This window comes from Hydra vulgaris, chromosome 01 (genome assembly GCF_038396675.1).
Source record: "Hydra vulgaris chromosome 01, alternate assembly HydraT2T_AEP".
Taxonomy (NCBI): domain Eukaryota; kingdom Metazoa; phylum Cnidaria; class Hydrozoa; order Anthoathecata; family Hydridae; genus Hydra; species Hydra vulgaris.
The window spans coordinates 59,954,325-59,972,524 of NC_088920.1; the positions used below are offsets into that span (position 1 = coordinate 59,954,325).

Here is an 18,200-nt window from a genome sequence, read left to right on the forward strand (position 1 = left end):
ATCATATTCTGATTCCTTGTCTTAAAAACTATACTAGTTCTAATTTTCAGCTTAATCACATGTTTAGTTGAACAGTAACTTGTAAAACAAAAACTATAGTAAAATCAAAATGGCCGCCGATCAAAAAAAACTGCTAAAAATAGCTGATTTTAAAGTAACAATAACTCCAAAACCCATTTGATATCAGTGCTAAAATTTTGCAAGGTATTCTATGTTATATAGGCAACTATCTTTACAAAGTATGAAGAAAATATGAGATGGTGGGTTACATGCCTGTCCAACCTTCCTCCTGGAATACCTCTAAAATTAAAATTTCTACCATAAAAAAATTTGTTTTGCTTTTTGAAGTGACGACCATGTTTTATTTACAACACCCTCAATTGGTTAAAGAGCTATTTAAATGTTTTTTTTTTGCTTTGCCAAAATTAAATGATTTTATAAACACCTCTAAATTTTCTCATAATTTATTTTTATAATGCTTCTATAAAAAGAACTTTTTAAGCCCTTTAAGATGTAGTTGTAAATTCCAAAGTGCAGTTTTAAAACTTCAAAGACAAATAAAATCTATAATATTAAATCTATTTTGTTAAAACTAGTATATTAGGTAGTAAATAAAGTCTTAGTTTACCTTTGAATTGCTGAAACATCTTAAAATTAATGTTTAAATTTATTAAAAATCATTTATACAAAAGAGGTTACTTGGTACTGAATATAATGAAAAATTAGATTATATTTTGAAGAAAAATTTTTTTAAACAAATGGTTCAATAAATAGTTAAAGCTTTGTTTTATTGTTATTATAAGAAATTAATTTTTATTTTATTTTAATTAAATACTTTTTTTATACAAATAAATTTTATTTACAAAAATAAAATTTATTTGTATGAATCAGCATGTATATAAAAAATCAGCATTTATAAAAAAACTTTTAGATAAAACATACATGCAGTTCCAACACACAGCTTTCTGAAATTCTGATGAGCTAATTATGAATTACCTTTTAAAACAAGGTTAAACATTTTACTTCTGAACTGTAAAATTGTTAATTTTGTTTACATGCTCTAAATTTATATAGAAGTGGCTCACAAGTTCAAGTAATGAAATGATCTTGTTTATAGCTTTTCTTAGTGTAATTAGTATTTGCCATTAAAATATTGCTGTAAGTTAAATATGCTGTAATATTAGTGTACATTAACTATGTATGAAAAACTCATGAACAAATAAACCAGGGTGCGGGTTCACAAAATATTTTTAAGCATAAGTTTGGCTTACATTTTTTAAAACTTTATATTCACAAAATTTGCGCAGCTGCTTAATACAAAACATACTTTTTGAATTTTTCAAAAGTTCAACTCTCAAACTATGGTATTCACAAAACATCTTTAGAAAATGCTCAGCTTGATTTAAGCAAATAAAATTACGCTATATAAAAGAAACCTTAACTTAAACGTAACTTTAAAGTATTAGCGCAGCTCACATATACTGACCTTTTTTGTTAAGATTTTTAATAACATTATTTAAAATTTGTGATAAATAGAGTGTATATGTCTCTATAAGTTATTGTATAGTTTATAGATTAATCTACTTTTTGCTAAAGTTTAATAAAAAGTAGTTATTTAATTTATAACTACATTTTTAAAGGAATGAATTATAAATTATATTTGATTACTATTAAAATGGTTATAAATTATATTTTATTACTATTAAAATGGTTATAAATTATATTTTACTAATTTTATATATAAATATATATATATATATATATATATATATAAATATATATATATATATATATATATGTATATATATATATATATATATATATATATATATATAAATATATATATATATATACATACAAAAAGTATATATATACACGGTGTGTCCCAAAAATAACCGAACATTTTGGATATAAAATAAAACACACATTATATCATCATTGATGGTTATTATTTATTCAAAATAGGTTCCATCAGACTCAATACAACGTTTGGCACGATCAACCAGCGCATGCATAGATTTTTAATGTCATTTATAGGAATGTTCTTCAGCATCTCGGTTACAGCTGCTTGAATAACTGGGATATCATCATAAAATGCTCCTTTCATCTTGCTTTTCAGTTTTGGAAATAGAAAATAGTCATATGGTGATAAATCAGGCGAATATGGAGGTTGGTTGATGAGAGAAATCCGTTTTTTCATCAAAAATTCGTTCACTTTTTTGGTCTTGTGAGGCGGTGCATTGTCGTGCAATAAAAACAGCTGTTTTCCTGCTGAATATTCAGGTCTAACACTACAAATTCTTTTCCACAAACAATCTAAAACGTCTAAATACTATTCTCCATTAACAGTTCAACCTTCTGGAACAAATTCTTTGTGGACAATACCCTTCGAATCATAAAAAGTAATCGAGACTTCTGGAAACGCAATCTTTTTGGTTTTGGCTCGCCTTTGGACTTCCATTCAGCAGATTGACACTTAGTTTCAGGGCCATATTTAAAGCACCATGACTCATCACCAGTTATGATCGAATCAAGAAAGTCTGGATCGTTTTCAACAGTTTCAACAATGTCTTTGCAATGTTCCACACGAGCGATTTTTTGGTCTTCATTTAATTCATGTGGAACAAAATGCGCATATACCTTTCTTTTACCCAAATCTTGAGTTAAAATTCTCCAGATAGTGTTTTTACTTGTATTTAATTCCTCAGCCAACATTCTTGTAGTAAAATTTGCATCGATACCAATGATTTCGCGGATTTTTTCCACCAATTCAGCACAATTACTAGCTTCTGGACGACCTGGCCTCAGATCGTCATTTAAATCCTCACGACCATTTTTAAATCGTGTAAACCACGTATAAACTTGAGTACGACTCATACAATCATCACCATTAAATTTTTTCTTCAATACGTATGTCTCAGCGAATTTTTTTCAAGTTTAACACAAAATTTTATATTCGCTCTTTGTTCCATTTTCATTTTGTAACATTAGGACGCGTTTTTCTTTTATTGAAATGGCTGTAACTTTCACATCTGTCATCTGATTTACATGAATGTAGGTGCGTTTGAAAGAGGATGAATGTATATTTTTCATGCTGTAAATTATCAATGGATGGTGCTGCATGTTATATGATTTAAATATGAAGTTCGGTTATTTTTGGGACACACCGTGTATGTATGTATGTATGTATATATATATATATATATATATATATATATATATATATATATATATATATATATATATATATATATATATATATATATATACATCAATTGAATTGTTCCCTGTTCACTCTTTCTCTTCTGCAAACATGATAGTACTAGAAGAAAAGAGAAAGAGATGCAACTTTACGATGTTGGGAAAGAGGCTTAAGCTTAGCAGATAGAGCGGTCCAACAATGCGTTTTTGGACCTTCTCTAGAAGAGAAAGAGCATCATTAGAAGAAGCAGCCCAAATATGACAACAGTATTCCATACAGAGACTAGTAAGAGATTTGTTCAGGTAGAGAATGGAATCAGGAGTAAGAAAATGACAAGCACGATAAAGAGAAGCAAACATAGCAGATGCTAATTTAGTAGTTAATTGTATATATGAATTAAAAGTAGTAGTAAACAATAACTCAAGAAGACGTAAAGAAAAGGACTCAGTAAGAGGGTTGCCATTCATTAATATAGGAATGTTGACTGTATTGTGAAAGTTGAAAAAAAAAAGACTTTTTGTCAAGAAGTATAAAGAAAGAAAAAAAATTTTGAGACTATCAAATCTGAAAAACTTTCTGGGAAAAAAAATTTGCTTTCCACCATATGAAACAAGCTTATGGAAAAAACCAGCATGACAAACTTTGTTGAAATCTTTAGATATAACAAGAACAATAGCCCTTGCCTCCATCTAATTCATGATAAAATATTTCAGTCACAGCAGCTAGCAAGTCAGACATAGAGCAAAAGGATTGAAAACTGTATTGATTGTGTGAAAGTTTTTTGACGCAAGATGTTATGTGAGAAATTTGTTGTGAAAGACTCAAAGACCTTGCTAATAACAGAAAGAAGACTGATTCGACAATAGTCACAAGACTTGCAATACAACAATAGTCAAGCACTTGTTAAATAGTTTAGAGAGAATTGAAAAGAGTTTTGGAGAATAATTTTGTAAGACTGTCACAGGAATGTTGTCTGGATCACATGCTGTAGAAGAGTTTAATTGAGATGACTTTAGCAAAGGAAGATGGAGTGATTTTAATTTATAACAATGAGTTAAACTGTTTATCCTGAGGGTCACAAGGGAGCACTGTGAATCTAAGTATTATTAAACCCTGACTAACTCCAACAGCCACTCTGAATCTGATTTAGAAGCATCATTATGTTCATCATTATGTTATGTTTGAGACTGGTGTAAGATGTAAGTTTAAGTAAAGAAACTGGGAACTGTTTTTTTTTTTAGTTTGTAGACTTTTCTCTACAGTAAATTTAATAAAACCTTAAAAATCTCAATTTGCAAAAACATTGACTTACACCATTCTAAACAATTTTTTCTCATTTAACACTGTGTTTCTTCATTAAAGACTCATTAGAAATGAATGATCAAATTAATAAAACTTCCATTTATACCAGGCAAGTCAAACTCAATTTGGTATGGGGGCCTCTTTAGCCTAAGGAAATATTGTAAGGGCCGCTTAAGCTAATACTTATTTTTCTGATGAATGAAGTGTAACTCATCAACCCAAACTGTTCTTTAGCTAAGGTTTGATGTGAAGTAAACAAGATAATAATTATATTTAAAGTCTACCAAATCACTGCAATATTATTAAAAAAAGTACAAAAGTTTAATTTTGCATTATTTATTTCACACAATAAGAACACAATAAAAATGAACAAGGAGTATTTTGTAATAATAATAACAAACATAATAAAATTTTGGATTTTCCAGAAATTTGACATCTTTTATTCGCTGAAAGCTTAATAAGATCGGTTTGATGTTTTGGCTAGTTACCACTTTCATTATGGAAGACAAATGTTCATCAGTAAGCCTGGACCTCTCAGGGGTTTTATTTCGTTGCATGTGCGAAAAAAGTTGCTCACAAAGATAAGTACTGCCAAACATTGCACATATTTGACAAGCAAATTAAATCATCTTCAGAAATTGATGTGATGGTAAAAATGAATAAAACTTGGGTACACCAACATCAGTAAATTGTTGTTTGAGAACAGAATCACACTGAAGTTCAATTAATTCCATTTGCAGATCTTTTTCAATATCAAAGTTAAACGGTGAGGTGAACAAAGCAAACTTTGGTTCATATTTTTTGTGAACCAAAGTTTGCTTTGTTTACAAGAAATGTGAACCAAAGATTTTTCAAAATCTTGTTTTGAATTTTTTATATTTTTTTGAGTAGCTGCTGAACATAAAATTTGGGTATTACAGCTTCATAGACTTGCACGTCTCAAAATGTACCAAATTTTCTTGTTCAATTTGGCGTTCCCAGAGTAAAAGTTTGGTTTGAAAAGCTCTGACATTATCAAACATTGTAGTGACCAATTTGTTCTTTCCTTGCAAAATAATGTTCAGATCATTCAGGTGTTTTGTGATATCAACTAGAAAAGCTAAATCTTGAAGAAACTTGGTACTTTTTATATCTGAAATATCTTGCCCTTTTGTTTCCAAAAATTGAAATATTTCAGTTTTCAGATGATTGAATGCTTTGAGTACTTTGTGACATGATAACCATCGAACTTCAGTGTAATATGGTAAACCCTCATATTCACTGTCATTTTCATTCAACAATGAAGCAAATTGACAATGATTAAGTCTTCTTGCTCTTATAAAGTTGACAACAGATGCTATTCTTTTAATCACATAATCCAGATCAATTGGTTTTTTGCATAATACTTCTTGGTCAATGATACAATGAAAATTGTTTATCTTTTTGCCAATTTTCTCATTTAATTTACCAAAAAGACCCTTCTTCGAACCAATCATAGCGGGTGCTCTATCAGTAACTATAGACACAAGTTTAGTAGTTGGAAGTTTATACTTATCCAGTATTTTTTCTCCAAAAATGTCTGCACCTGTTATTGTACCATGCATTGGAATCAACTCTAGAATTCCTCTGTAATTTCATATTTGAAATTGCAACCTCTGATAAAAACAGACAACTGAGCAACACCTTTGACATCTGTACTTTCATCAACAGCAATTGAAAAGGCCTGAATATCCTTGCAAACTTTTGTTTACTGACTTCTCAAATCTGTTGCTATGTCATTAACACGTTCAGCAACTGTATTTCTTGAAAGGCCTATGTCGTTAAAATCTATTATTTTTTCAGAGCAAAGAATCTTTGCAGTTTCAATTAGGCAGTTTTTGATAAATTCACCGTCAGTGAAAGGTCTGGAATGAAATGCAATTAAATGTGCCAGATTATAACTTACTTTGACTACGAGTTTATTTGATTTGTTCACAAAATGAAAAATATTTTGTTGCTTTTTTAGTTTGGCTTTTAGTTCATTTAATTTGTCTGTCTTTTTATCTTTTTGATAAATTTCAAATTTTTCCTGATGAGTTTTATAGTGCCTCTTGATATTGAATTCTTTCGGCCCACTAACTTTTTGTTGACAAATCAGACGAATAATACTTTCATTAATGCTTGTAAAAAAGTATAGCACTTCCCATTTTGATTAAAAAACTCTTTTTTCATTTTCAATTTTACGTTTTCTGCTTGCACTTGGTTTTGAATGAGACATTTTGATTTTAGTGACAATAACCAAAAAACAAAAATAGCTCAATGGTAAACAACAACAACAACAACATTAGTTGTTATCTTGTTGCAACAAGATAACAACTAATCTATTAAGCCGGGTGAATAAAAAAAAGCCATTGTTCTTCCTCAGCGTTTTTTGATTAATTGTTCAGCTTTACGATAACAAAAATTTGAGCAATTTTCATCAAATTTTTGTTCACGTAAAGCTGAGCAATTACTCAGCGTTTTTGAAGTGAATTGCTCAGCTTTACGTAAATAAAAGTTTGAAAGATTTTTATTAAATCTTTATTCACGCAAAGCTGAATATCGTCATAATTTTTTATGGTTTTAATGTAAGAGTTTCAATTTAATAAAAAGTTAGAAAATTAATTTAGTATTCATGTATTTTTTAATAAAGGAGTTCAGAAAACTATTTGTGATTTTTTAATTATAGTTTTTAATAAAACATTTTTGAAATACATGTCTGCGGGTCGCCATATGTAATAAAATGATAAAAATGTTGGGGGCCGCCATAAAAGGTCTTGCGGGCCGCATGTGGCCCACGGGCCGCCACTTTAACATGCCTAATTTATACCAAAAATTAAATTACAGGAAGTCACAAATGTCTTAACAACTCTAAATTTTCACACATTTGTGGAAATTATTTGTGGACCTTTTGTAATTATCCATATTTTTTGTGCAACTGTAGCTAACTTTAATTGTATTTCAATTAAAAATTTTATGTAATTTATTAGAGGGCGGTAAATGCTTATCAATCAATTTTAAAAACACTTTTCCTATGTTAGTGGAAACATTTTTGCTAAATTGGGGTTGAACCAAATTACATTTTTTCAGCGTCAAATTTTAGTTCAAAATTTTCAAAACTACCTTTTTTAAGGGCATCTTCATATATTTATTTAGAGAAACTGAATACATTTTTATTAGAGGAGTTTTGGTTTGGCCTGTTATTAATTGAAATTGGGATTTGTTTTAGAATTTGGGGTGGATGATCAAAGCAGTCATGTATGTTTTTCTTTTTCTAAGTTTCCTTATTAAATTAAAGTAAGGTTTTTCTACAATGTTTTATTATACAGATTGTTTCTATAGGAATAGCTGTGTGGCTTTTTGCAAATTCAATCGTTTTATTTAAAATATCAGCAGTTATTGAAGGGTAAAAACCATTAATATCAAATTGAATAAATGTACAGTCATTTATTCAAATACCATTTATTCAATTTGATATTAATGATTTTTACCCTTAAATAACTGCAGATATTTTAGATAAAACAACTGAATTTGCAAAAAGCCACACAGTTTTAATACCAAAGTTAATTTTTGGTAAAGTTTCATTTCTGATGAGTCTTTATTGATGAAACACAGTTTAAATTTACTAATTTATACATACATATATATATATATATATATATATATATATATATATATATATATATATATATATACACACAAATATTTTAAATACTTTTTATATAAATAAAATACTTAACAGTTAATCACATGCTATAATAATTTATAACCACATAGAAATATTCTATTTATTACAAAATTCAGCATAATAAATTAAAGTATTATTTTAAATTATTTTATGTTTTTTCTAGAGCACTTATTTTTAGTTGTATTGAATAGTAATTATGTTCTGAGTGCTGTCTATAACATTTCCATACTTAGTGGAGGTAACGGTGTGCACTCTTGCTTGCTTGTTCAGCTTGTTCACTCAAACCATATTTATTATGTTGGAGAAAAGGATAAAGATAGCATGCAAGTATATGGACTTTCCAGCCTTTATTTAATTGGTATTTATTTTTAACATTATATGAACTTGAAGGTTTTGAAATGCATCCTTAAAGTCTGATTCAGACAAGAACTCCTTCACTTTCAAATATTTTAGATCTATAAGTATGTCTAGGATGATCTATGAAATATCATAGATCATCCTAGACATACTTTAAAAATCCAGAAAATTGTTTGGATAAAATATCAAAAAAAAATCCGGAATTTGTTTTTCCTTATTTTCTTTTTAATTTCGCTTTTAGCCAAGTTGTTTCTAATTTTTTTTTGACATTTTTTGTAATTTTTCTATAGGTGATAAGCGAAAAAGCTTAAAAAACAAATATATTACAAAAATATAAACCTCAACTTGCATGTATTGAAAATGTTTTGGATATTCCAAAAAAAAGTTAAAAAAAATATAAAAGCTGAAAAAAATATCCAGAATTCTGGAAATATCCATAAAAAGATAATTCCTGAATATCAAATTTATGCATTGGGTAAAGGGGGTTGATTGTGTAATAAATAAAGAAGTTTGCAGAGGAAGAGGGGTGAGTGGGGTTGGGTGGTCCTAAAACAACTTTTTTTTTAAAATGTCTGCTCTACCACTCAAAATGTGTTCTATTTAATAAACTAACATTAGAATTGAAAAATTTCGAAAAAATTTTTTTTTTCATATTTAATATTTCATATTTTTATGTCAAACTAAAATGATTAAGGTATACTTTTACATTTTAACTTTCTTTATATTTCTTGATTTTCAATGTTTAAAAATTATAAAGTCACCATGTGTAACTTCGGACATGTATAGGAGAAATTATCGACATCAAACACGTGATTTTAACAATTACGCGATTTTAAAGTTGCAAGTGCCATTTTTCTGGGGTATATGTGGCTATAATAGATCTACCCTGATGCCACCCTTGATTATTAGTGTTTGAATTAAATTGAGCAGCTTTTGGATGCCGATGAATTTGTTGTAGGATCACACGTGAATCAATAAAGGTGCAATAAAGATATACATTCACTCGAGAATTCCTTTGTGCGGAATTAATCTAAACAAGAATTATGGTGTTGTAATCGTTAATGATTGTGCAAATTATGGGAGATATTGGCAAGAGAATTATGGTGTTGCAATCAATTGTGCAAATTTACAAAACTTTAATAACTATCCTAAGGGAATTTTTATTAAAGCATTTAGTAACCATTACAAAAGCATCGGAAAATTTGACTTAGGACAATGTCCAAAATGTTCTAAGTCTCCCTATATGCATTTGGTGGGATGAATTAAAAAAATAAATATTGGGGTGTATTGAAAAAATCAAGGAGATTGTTACAAACTCATTTATAGTTCATAAATACTTTTCCCAAACAACCACAGGTAATCGCTTGTTTTAAAAAAAATTGCCTAATTCTGGCGCGTTCATAACTAGGATCTAAATGATTCACTTGGAATTGAATTTTACATCAGAGAACCAAAAAATCAATTTTTGACTCTAAAATCTGTTTTTTAGCAGGAAACTGTCACCTAACTATTTTAAAGATAAGAGCTACCAATTTCTACCAACATAATGACCATAGACATCATTGTCCTAATGTTAGCAGGGAAGGAAATTTCCAAGTGTCCATTCTCTTCCTGTGTCAGAAGTCTTCCAGTGCCTGAAGTTTCCCCGGTCTCCCCTAAAATAAGTGGCATCTTGTGTAGTGGTATCTTTTGCTAGGAGAAATTTCTGATATTATTTTTGGGATGACCTTTGAAGTGCTTTTGTAAAACATAATGATGGTTACAATTTTTGATAGTCACAAAAAGACTGCAGGTTTTGCAATCAGCAGTTTCATTTATCCAAAAATTGCATTGCTTTTAAATTCTTTTAAAAAGCTTTCTATTGACTCTACACATTTAATTAAAACTTTTTATGTGTTTTTACAAAAGTTTAGCCAATTAAAAGAAAAAAATGTGTAAATTTCAATATGTATTAATTCAAAAAAAAATGTTTGAGTGTAAGAAAGGTACTTTGCAAGTTGACCCTGTTTAATAAAAATAAGCAAATTTCAACTAGAATATAAATAAATCAAAATATGAAAATATGAACAACTATTTACCTATAACTTAGTCGACTAGCCCTTAAAAAGTAGTCAACAAACTCTTGACATTCCGTATTCATTCTTTTTAACACAATTTTTATTCCTTCATAAATATTTGCTGCTTTTTTACCAGAATTTTTCAGTAAAGTTTCATTTAGTCCAAGAAATTGAAGATTAAATATTTGTTTGCGGATAGATAAAATAAAATATTTTTGAATTTTAGAAAGACATTCATTACATGTGCCAGCATCGCAGGATGAACTAATTCTTTCTTTTAATTTCCCCAAAATTTCACTACCCTTAAAATAAAATAAACAATAAAAATAAGAAATCAATTGTTAAAAATAACCTTTTTTTTTTAAATACAAAATAAAATTTAATATTAACTATATTTAAAATAATTTAAAAACATAAAAGATTATGGCAAAAATGAGTTGTTTGTTAGTAAAAAAAATGAAGAAGAGCAATTCCACAACCGTCTCACAAAAAATGAAAAAATTAAACCAAGCCAATATGCATAATACTATATATCAGTAGAAAGCTCTACATCTCCTCTTTCAGAAAATATATAGTTTGTTATAGTATGCCGCTATTATAACATTTTATAACACTATTATAGCACAGGCTGAAACAGAAGGTAAAAATAAGCGTTTTTGCAATAATTCAATTCATTTTTAATTGCCTAAAAATATAAAAAATTAAAAACCTATAAAAAATTGCTCATTGCAATTAGGTTTTTAGCTGCACTAATCATTTCTACTTATGATAAAAACATACTTAGTGCCAGACGAATTAAGAAAACAATTTATTTTAATCAAATGTTATTACCACTATTGTCACGCTGTGACAATTAGGGTACCAATAATTTTATTTCTAAGACAACCAGTCTAAGAAATAAAATTATTGGTACCCTACTTGTCACAGCAAAAATAAAAAAATGCTAACATGTTTAAAAAAATAATTAGCTCAAGTTATTTTTAGAATCTTTTCATGTCATGGCATGAAAATTTTTTAACAAAATTTAAAACAAAATTTATAACTGCTAAACTAAAACCACAATTGAGTTTTCATCAACTTTAATGACCCAGATTATTGTGCAGCCTACTTTCTTTGATGTTTTCTACAAAGACGAAATATAGGTATGTTTTTTGCCCATTTACCTGGTTTATAATTACCCAAATGTGTCTGGTCATGCTGTGACATTTACCACTAATTAAAGGTGTGCCTGTCTGAAATTTAATTTAAAAAATGCTATTCAGCTATAAAACTCGTTATGCCTAAACTTTTTGTTTAATGCCAAATTAATAATTCAGTTCATCTATATTAGCTGAATCGCGGTGTTGATCTAAAAGCTAAAAAACAATGAGAAAAATTTGGTCATGCTGTGACATTTTATATTCTCTTAAGACAAAAAAAAAGACGGTTGTCACGCTGTGACGGTCATGGAATTGCTCAGAAATGTTTGGTTTTTCAGTAAGACATCCAGTAGAAATCGGTTTTGGATGAAAATTAGAAATATTTCATTAAAACATTTTAAAATAAGCATTCACATTTTTTTAAACCTGTTTGTTACAAACCCCTGTTTGTTACATAATTAATTCACAGTAACAAATATGGAAAAAAAAATTTCAATAACATAAAATGCTGTGGTGCGAAGAGGTTCCAGAAAAAACAAAATATATTTAAATAAAAAAATAAATAAAACTTTATAAAAAAACTGTATACTTAATACAAAATTTGTTTAAAAAAGCTTTAAGCTTACTTTAAGTTTATATTCTCTCTTGCTATGATGTTTTTCAGCTTTATACTAAGTTGACACATCCTAGTAACTTTTTTTTAGAAATTCATTATTCAGAAAAAAATGAAAGCCGAATACTAAAAATTTAAATGACCAGAATGTAAGTACCATGAAATAAATAATCAACATGATTAAGTAATTCAAATATAATCATATTGAGTGAATTAAATAAAGTTTGAAAAAATTTATTTAATATTTTCTCAACACCTATATCGAATGATATTATATATGCCTCATGAACTTAATGCCATCGTATTAGGCCCTATTCTTCTGGAAAAACATATTAACACAAAGCATGCATCTAGGGTTACTAAGGAAGTGACATTGCTCATAAAGTTATACTTGTACTATCTTTTGAAGGATATATATCATATGTTCAAAATAAAAATAAAATGAATTAAGTGTCTTTTACAGTATGTCAAAAAAGTCACCCCCTGATGATTTTTTAATAAAAACAAATTTTTATATGCTTAAACATAGATTTTTGACCCCAATTTTTTTTTTAATATTAAATTCATATCAAAAAACATTTTTATAACAAGAAATTAATATTTTTATACTTGAAACAAAAATTATTCACAAAGTTAGAAAAAGCGTAAGTCAAAAAAGTGTTTTTTTCACCCCTAATCATTTTTCAACTTTTCTTTTGTATAACTTAGTAAAATTGCAGAAAAAAAAGCCAAAAACAAACAAATTTGATTAGAAGTTATTTTAACTAATTTTTTAGCAAAGTTTTTTTTTTTTAAGGTTCCTAATAAAAAAATCATGGTGAAAAGATGAAATTCATGAATCAGTAAAAAAATTGATCCTCAGACAACATAAAAGTGGAAAAGGATATGAAACTATTTCTAAAATAGTAAATATTTAGCCTAATTGTGTAGGAAATATCATTAGAAAAAATGAGGTACCATAAAAAATTTGGCAAGAAAAGGACGCCCAGTTGAGACTACCTTATGCATCGATAGAGAAATTATTTAAATAGTTGAACAAGATTGAGGGTTATATGCACCAAAGCTTGCAAAATATTTATTAACAAATCATGGTATAACTGCAAATCCTCAAAAGAAAAGATTGGCTTGGGCTAAGAAACGATTGAGTTGGACTATTGATCAATGGCAAAGAGTTTTATGGTCTGATGAAATAAAAACATGTTTGTTTGGTTCTAATGGTATCATATGCAAACAGACAAGAATTGGTGAATGCCTAAACCCTAAATGTATGAGACCAACTGTCAAGCATGGATGAGGTAACATTAAGCTTTATTATAATATTTCAATATTATATACACTTTTAACTTATTTTTTCCTCTTATTATAGGTCGAATGATGGTTAGAGGCTCCTTTGCTTGGAGTGGTGTTGGCAAACTCGAATTCATAGACAGAATAATGACAAAAGAGGTTTATACTGATATTTTGAAACAAAAACTGAGATCAAGCGCCAGAAGTGCTGGCTTATCTCCTAAATTTATCTTTCAACAGGATGCAGATCCTAAACACAAATCAAAGTTAGCTACTCAGTGGTTAAAAAAAAAACAGTATTAAGATGTTAGAATGGGTTCCTCAGTCACCAGACCTAAATCCAATTGAAAATTTATGGAGCCTTTTTAAAATTAAAGTAGCTGATCAAAAACCATCTATTTTGTCGCAATTAAAGCCAATTCTCATTGGGGAGTGGGAAAAATTTGATCCACAATGGCTTAAAAACTAAGTAGATTCAATGCCTAAAAGATATCTAGCAGTCATTAAGGCAAAAGGCGCACAAATAGACTATTAATTTTATGTTAGCAAAATAATTATCTAAGGGGTGATATACTTTTTTGACTTAAACTTTTTCTAATTTAGTAGATAATTTTTGTTTTAAGTATAAGAATATTAATTTCTTGTTATAAAAATGTTAAAAATTGTCAATATTAAAAAAAAAAATTGGGGTCAAAAATCTAAAATTAAGCATATAAAAATTTGTTTTTATTTAAAAATCATTAGGGGGTGATAGAGTTTTTTGACATACTGTATGTTATGTTAGGGCAAAGAGTATTGGTACAACTTTTAGGTTTAGGGCATGCCGAAGCGGAAATGGATATGTAAGTTGTTGTTTTTTTAAAACATTTGATAAATTTATAAAGCATTTATTAACAGTAAATTCATAACACAATATTTTGTTATCATTAGGTAATAAATTTATTGCTGTTGGAGATGACCCAATTGAAATAAACAAGAAAGAATGTGAATTAATATAGACAAAATTGATGCATTGTATTTATACAGATCGAAATGACCTGTATAAATACAATGATGATGCGTTGTATTTATACAGATCGAAATGATCACATCTTCCTGCATAAATTTGATTTGATGAACAAATCACATTTATGCAGGAAGATCTGTAGTTTCAATTTTTACATTATATAAAAAAATATTTTTTAACATTTGTTTGTCCTATTCAGTTAGATGATAAATTCAAACCCATTAGTCAAAGTTATGTAGAAAATATTTCAGTTTTATTAGAAACAATTTTGAAACAAATAGTTGGATACGGCAAGTTGACGGCAAGGGGAGACAGATACTGATGGGAATAGCAATATGGGTAAACAATCTTCAGAAAATCTTAAACGAAAAAGTTAAATTTATTAAATCATGCTTTTATCTATGTAAATTATAATCTAATTTTGATTTTGTTTAATTTATTTTTTCTAGCTATTAATTTTTTGTTTTGTTTTTTAATTTTTTAAAAAATTTGGTAATTATTTTTGTTATTGTTTGTTATGAGAAATTAAATAAATATTCATGCTATTGCAAGATTATAAATAAAAGTTTTTGAATATGTTTCTTTTATGTATTTAAATTTAGGTTTTTTTTGTATTTAATCTTGAATATCCAAAGCACAATAAATTTTATATAATTTCTTTCAAGAATTATAGAGTGCCTGTTACCACCACTAAAGCATGTAAATTATTTGAAAAAAATTACTTTTATGTAGTATATTCAGCGTGAAACATTTTCATCAAGAAATGCAAAAGCCTTAAAATGATGTTGACAAATTTTAGACAGTAATTTAGGATATTCTAGTAATTTAGTCTCTTCTTCTCTTTTGAAAAATTAATGAATGGTAATGCCAATACAAATATTTTATGCGAAACTACTTAAATTAAAAAGGTGCACAATATTTTCAATAACTTTCAAAAATATATTTTAATATATCATATTCAAACTACAAACATAATATACTATTTAAAATAAATGGATAAAGTATATACTAATATTTCATGTAAATTTGGTTCAGATGAAATTGAAATGAAATTAATAAATGTACTTTTGTATTCTATTTCTTAACAATAAAATGAAAGTATACCAACATTTTAATGTATACCTTGAATTAAAAATTATTGCAACTTCTTTATATACATAATTAAAATACAAAATATAATACAAAGGAAATAATAAAAATACAATAAAATTTAAAGTTAACATTCCTTACACAAAATGTATTGTACAACAATGGACAGGATGTTAATAAAAGTTAGATTAGAACAATTCAATACCTCTGTGCCTAACTTGTTTGTTTAACTCAGGGTTCTGCCATTTTATATAAAGACTTTCTTTAATTTCTAATTCCGTTTCCCTATTGGCAGAATCCAGAATGGTAAAACATTCTGCAGTTGCTTTATTAAAACAAGCAATGTTAGACTTGATATTTTGAAATATATGTGATTTTTTATCTTCCTTAAAATGTTCATCAATACATAGAGAAATGTGTCAGACAGTTCGCCCTATGTAACAAACATTACTGGTTGCACAATTAAATTTATACACAACGTTAGATTTTAAATTTGTGGGAATAATATCTTTTAATAAAAAAAACTGTTGAATTTTAGTAAAAGTAAAAGCCAATTTTATGATAAATTTCTCTTTGCAAAACAGCTTTATTTACTCCGATATTTTGTTTTGAGCGTTTAACGATCGTTCACGAATATAGGGTAATTTAAAATATTTACATTCATATTTAGATTTTTCAAAAGGTTCAGAATATCTAAGATCCAAATATTTTTTTAAAGAACTACCTATTAGTTTATTAGGATATTGATTCTTAAGTAAAGTTATTTTGGTTGACTGAATATTTTCATGGAATCCTGCCCAGGTATTAATTATTTTGAAAGTATGGTCAATGAGAGTTTTAATTAGTCCCAATTTGTATTGAAATGATATAAAACTAAAATAATTAGTCAATAGCCCAGTAAAATTTTCTTCATGGTATATAGTTGTTGTGAGGTTATTTTGGTTTTCAATGCACACATCAAGAAAAGGTAATTTTCTGTTTTGTTTGTGTTTACAAGTGAATTTAATATCCGATGTTTAGAATTAAAATAATCAAGAAAATTTATATTATCTGTTTTAAATGGGTAAGATGCAAAAATATTATCAACATATCTTCTGTATAACAATGGTTGTGCCGTTATACTTTTCATCCATTTGTTTTCAAATTAACTCATAAATTAGTTAGCTAACATTCACTTCCAACCACTATTAGAGTTAGAATTTACTAGAAGAGAAAAGATGAAATTTATAGAGCAAGATAACAATTAAAAGACTACTTAAAAGATTGCAAATTATATGAATCAGGAAAACAAAATGAAGGAAACAAACTCCAAAGGACTGATGTTCAAGAAAAAAAACTAGACAAATTTTAGAGCACTAGAACATTAACAGTAATAAGATGAGACTTTAATGATGAGTAACATGAGAATGAAATTCAGTAGATGGCACAAGATATGCTAGCTCTTTAGAGCAGGGCCCATTATAGTATTTATAGAAAAAAGAAAGAGAAGCAACATTACCACAATGTGATAATAGTTCAAAATTGGTCCAACTGTGTTTACAATACATTTTTGCACCTTGTCTAAAAAAGAAAAGACATCATAGCAAGATATGCCCCAGATATGATAACAGCATTCCATACAAGAATAGATTTTAGATTTATAGAGAAAAAGAATAGAATCCTTAATAAGAAAGTGGCAAGCACAATAAAGAGATGCGACCTTAGCAGGTGCCAATTTTGCAATCAATTTAATATATGGTTTTAACAGAAGATCTGAAATAAGAGTTAATCCAAAATGATGAAGAGTAGATGACTCATTGAGTACATTAACGTTAATAAATATAGGAAGATCTAGATTATTACAATAACAATCTGAGTTAAAGTTTACCTGTCACTAAGAGCAACATGCTGCAGCAGAAGTTAGATCTTTTGAAGCTCAAATCAAAGCCCAAGCAATAAGAGTGTTGGGTACATATCAAGACAAAAATAAATGTTAGTACCATTAGCGAACAATGCCACCTTAAACGTAAGAATTTCTGAAAAATCGTTAATATAAATTTAAAAAAGTATAGGGCCGAGGTTAGAACCTTGAGGAACCCCTGAAGTTACAGGATATATAGAGTAGTGTAACTTTTATACTATGATTGGTATGGAAAATTCAATAATCTTAAAGACGTTACCTGATACACCGTAACATAACACTGTAAAGAAGAAAGCTTATAGAGAAAATTAACATGTCATTCAAAACTTATTAAAAATTATCAAAAGCCTATGGAGAAGACCTGCATGCCAAACTTTATCAAAAGCTTTAGACATATCAAGAGCAATAGCCTAAGCCTCTCCACATGTATCTAATGCATGATAAAAACTATAAGTTATTACTGTTAATAAATCAGCAGTAGAACGAGAAGATTGAAATCCATATTGATGATCAGAAATTGAGTTATTAGATGAGGGATTAAGTGATTGTTAATTATAGACTAA

The 18,200-nt window shown here is 27.9% G+C and overlaps 1 protein-coding gene across 2 annotated transcripts in view; it reads right to left on the minus strand.

Annotated features, from left to right (window-relative positions):
- The window catches only part of LOC136075485 (uncharacterized), a 190,598-nt gene that overhangs the window by 90,191 nt on the left and 82,207 nt on the right, over positions 1-18,200 (minus strand). For both annotated transcript variants that reach the window (XM_065788837.1, XM_065788838.1), the window contains exon 6: positions 10,625-10,905. In XM_065788837.1, the coding sequence (XP_065644909.1) occupies positions 10,625-10,905 (281 nt within the window). The remainder of the gene's footprint in view (positions 1-10,624; positions 10,906-18,200) is intronic.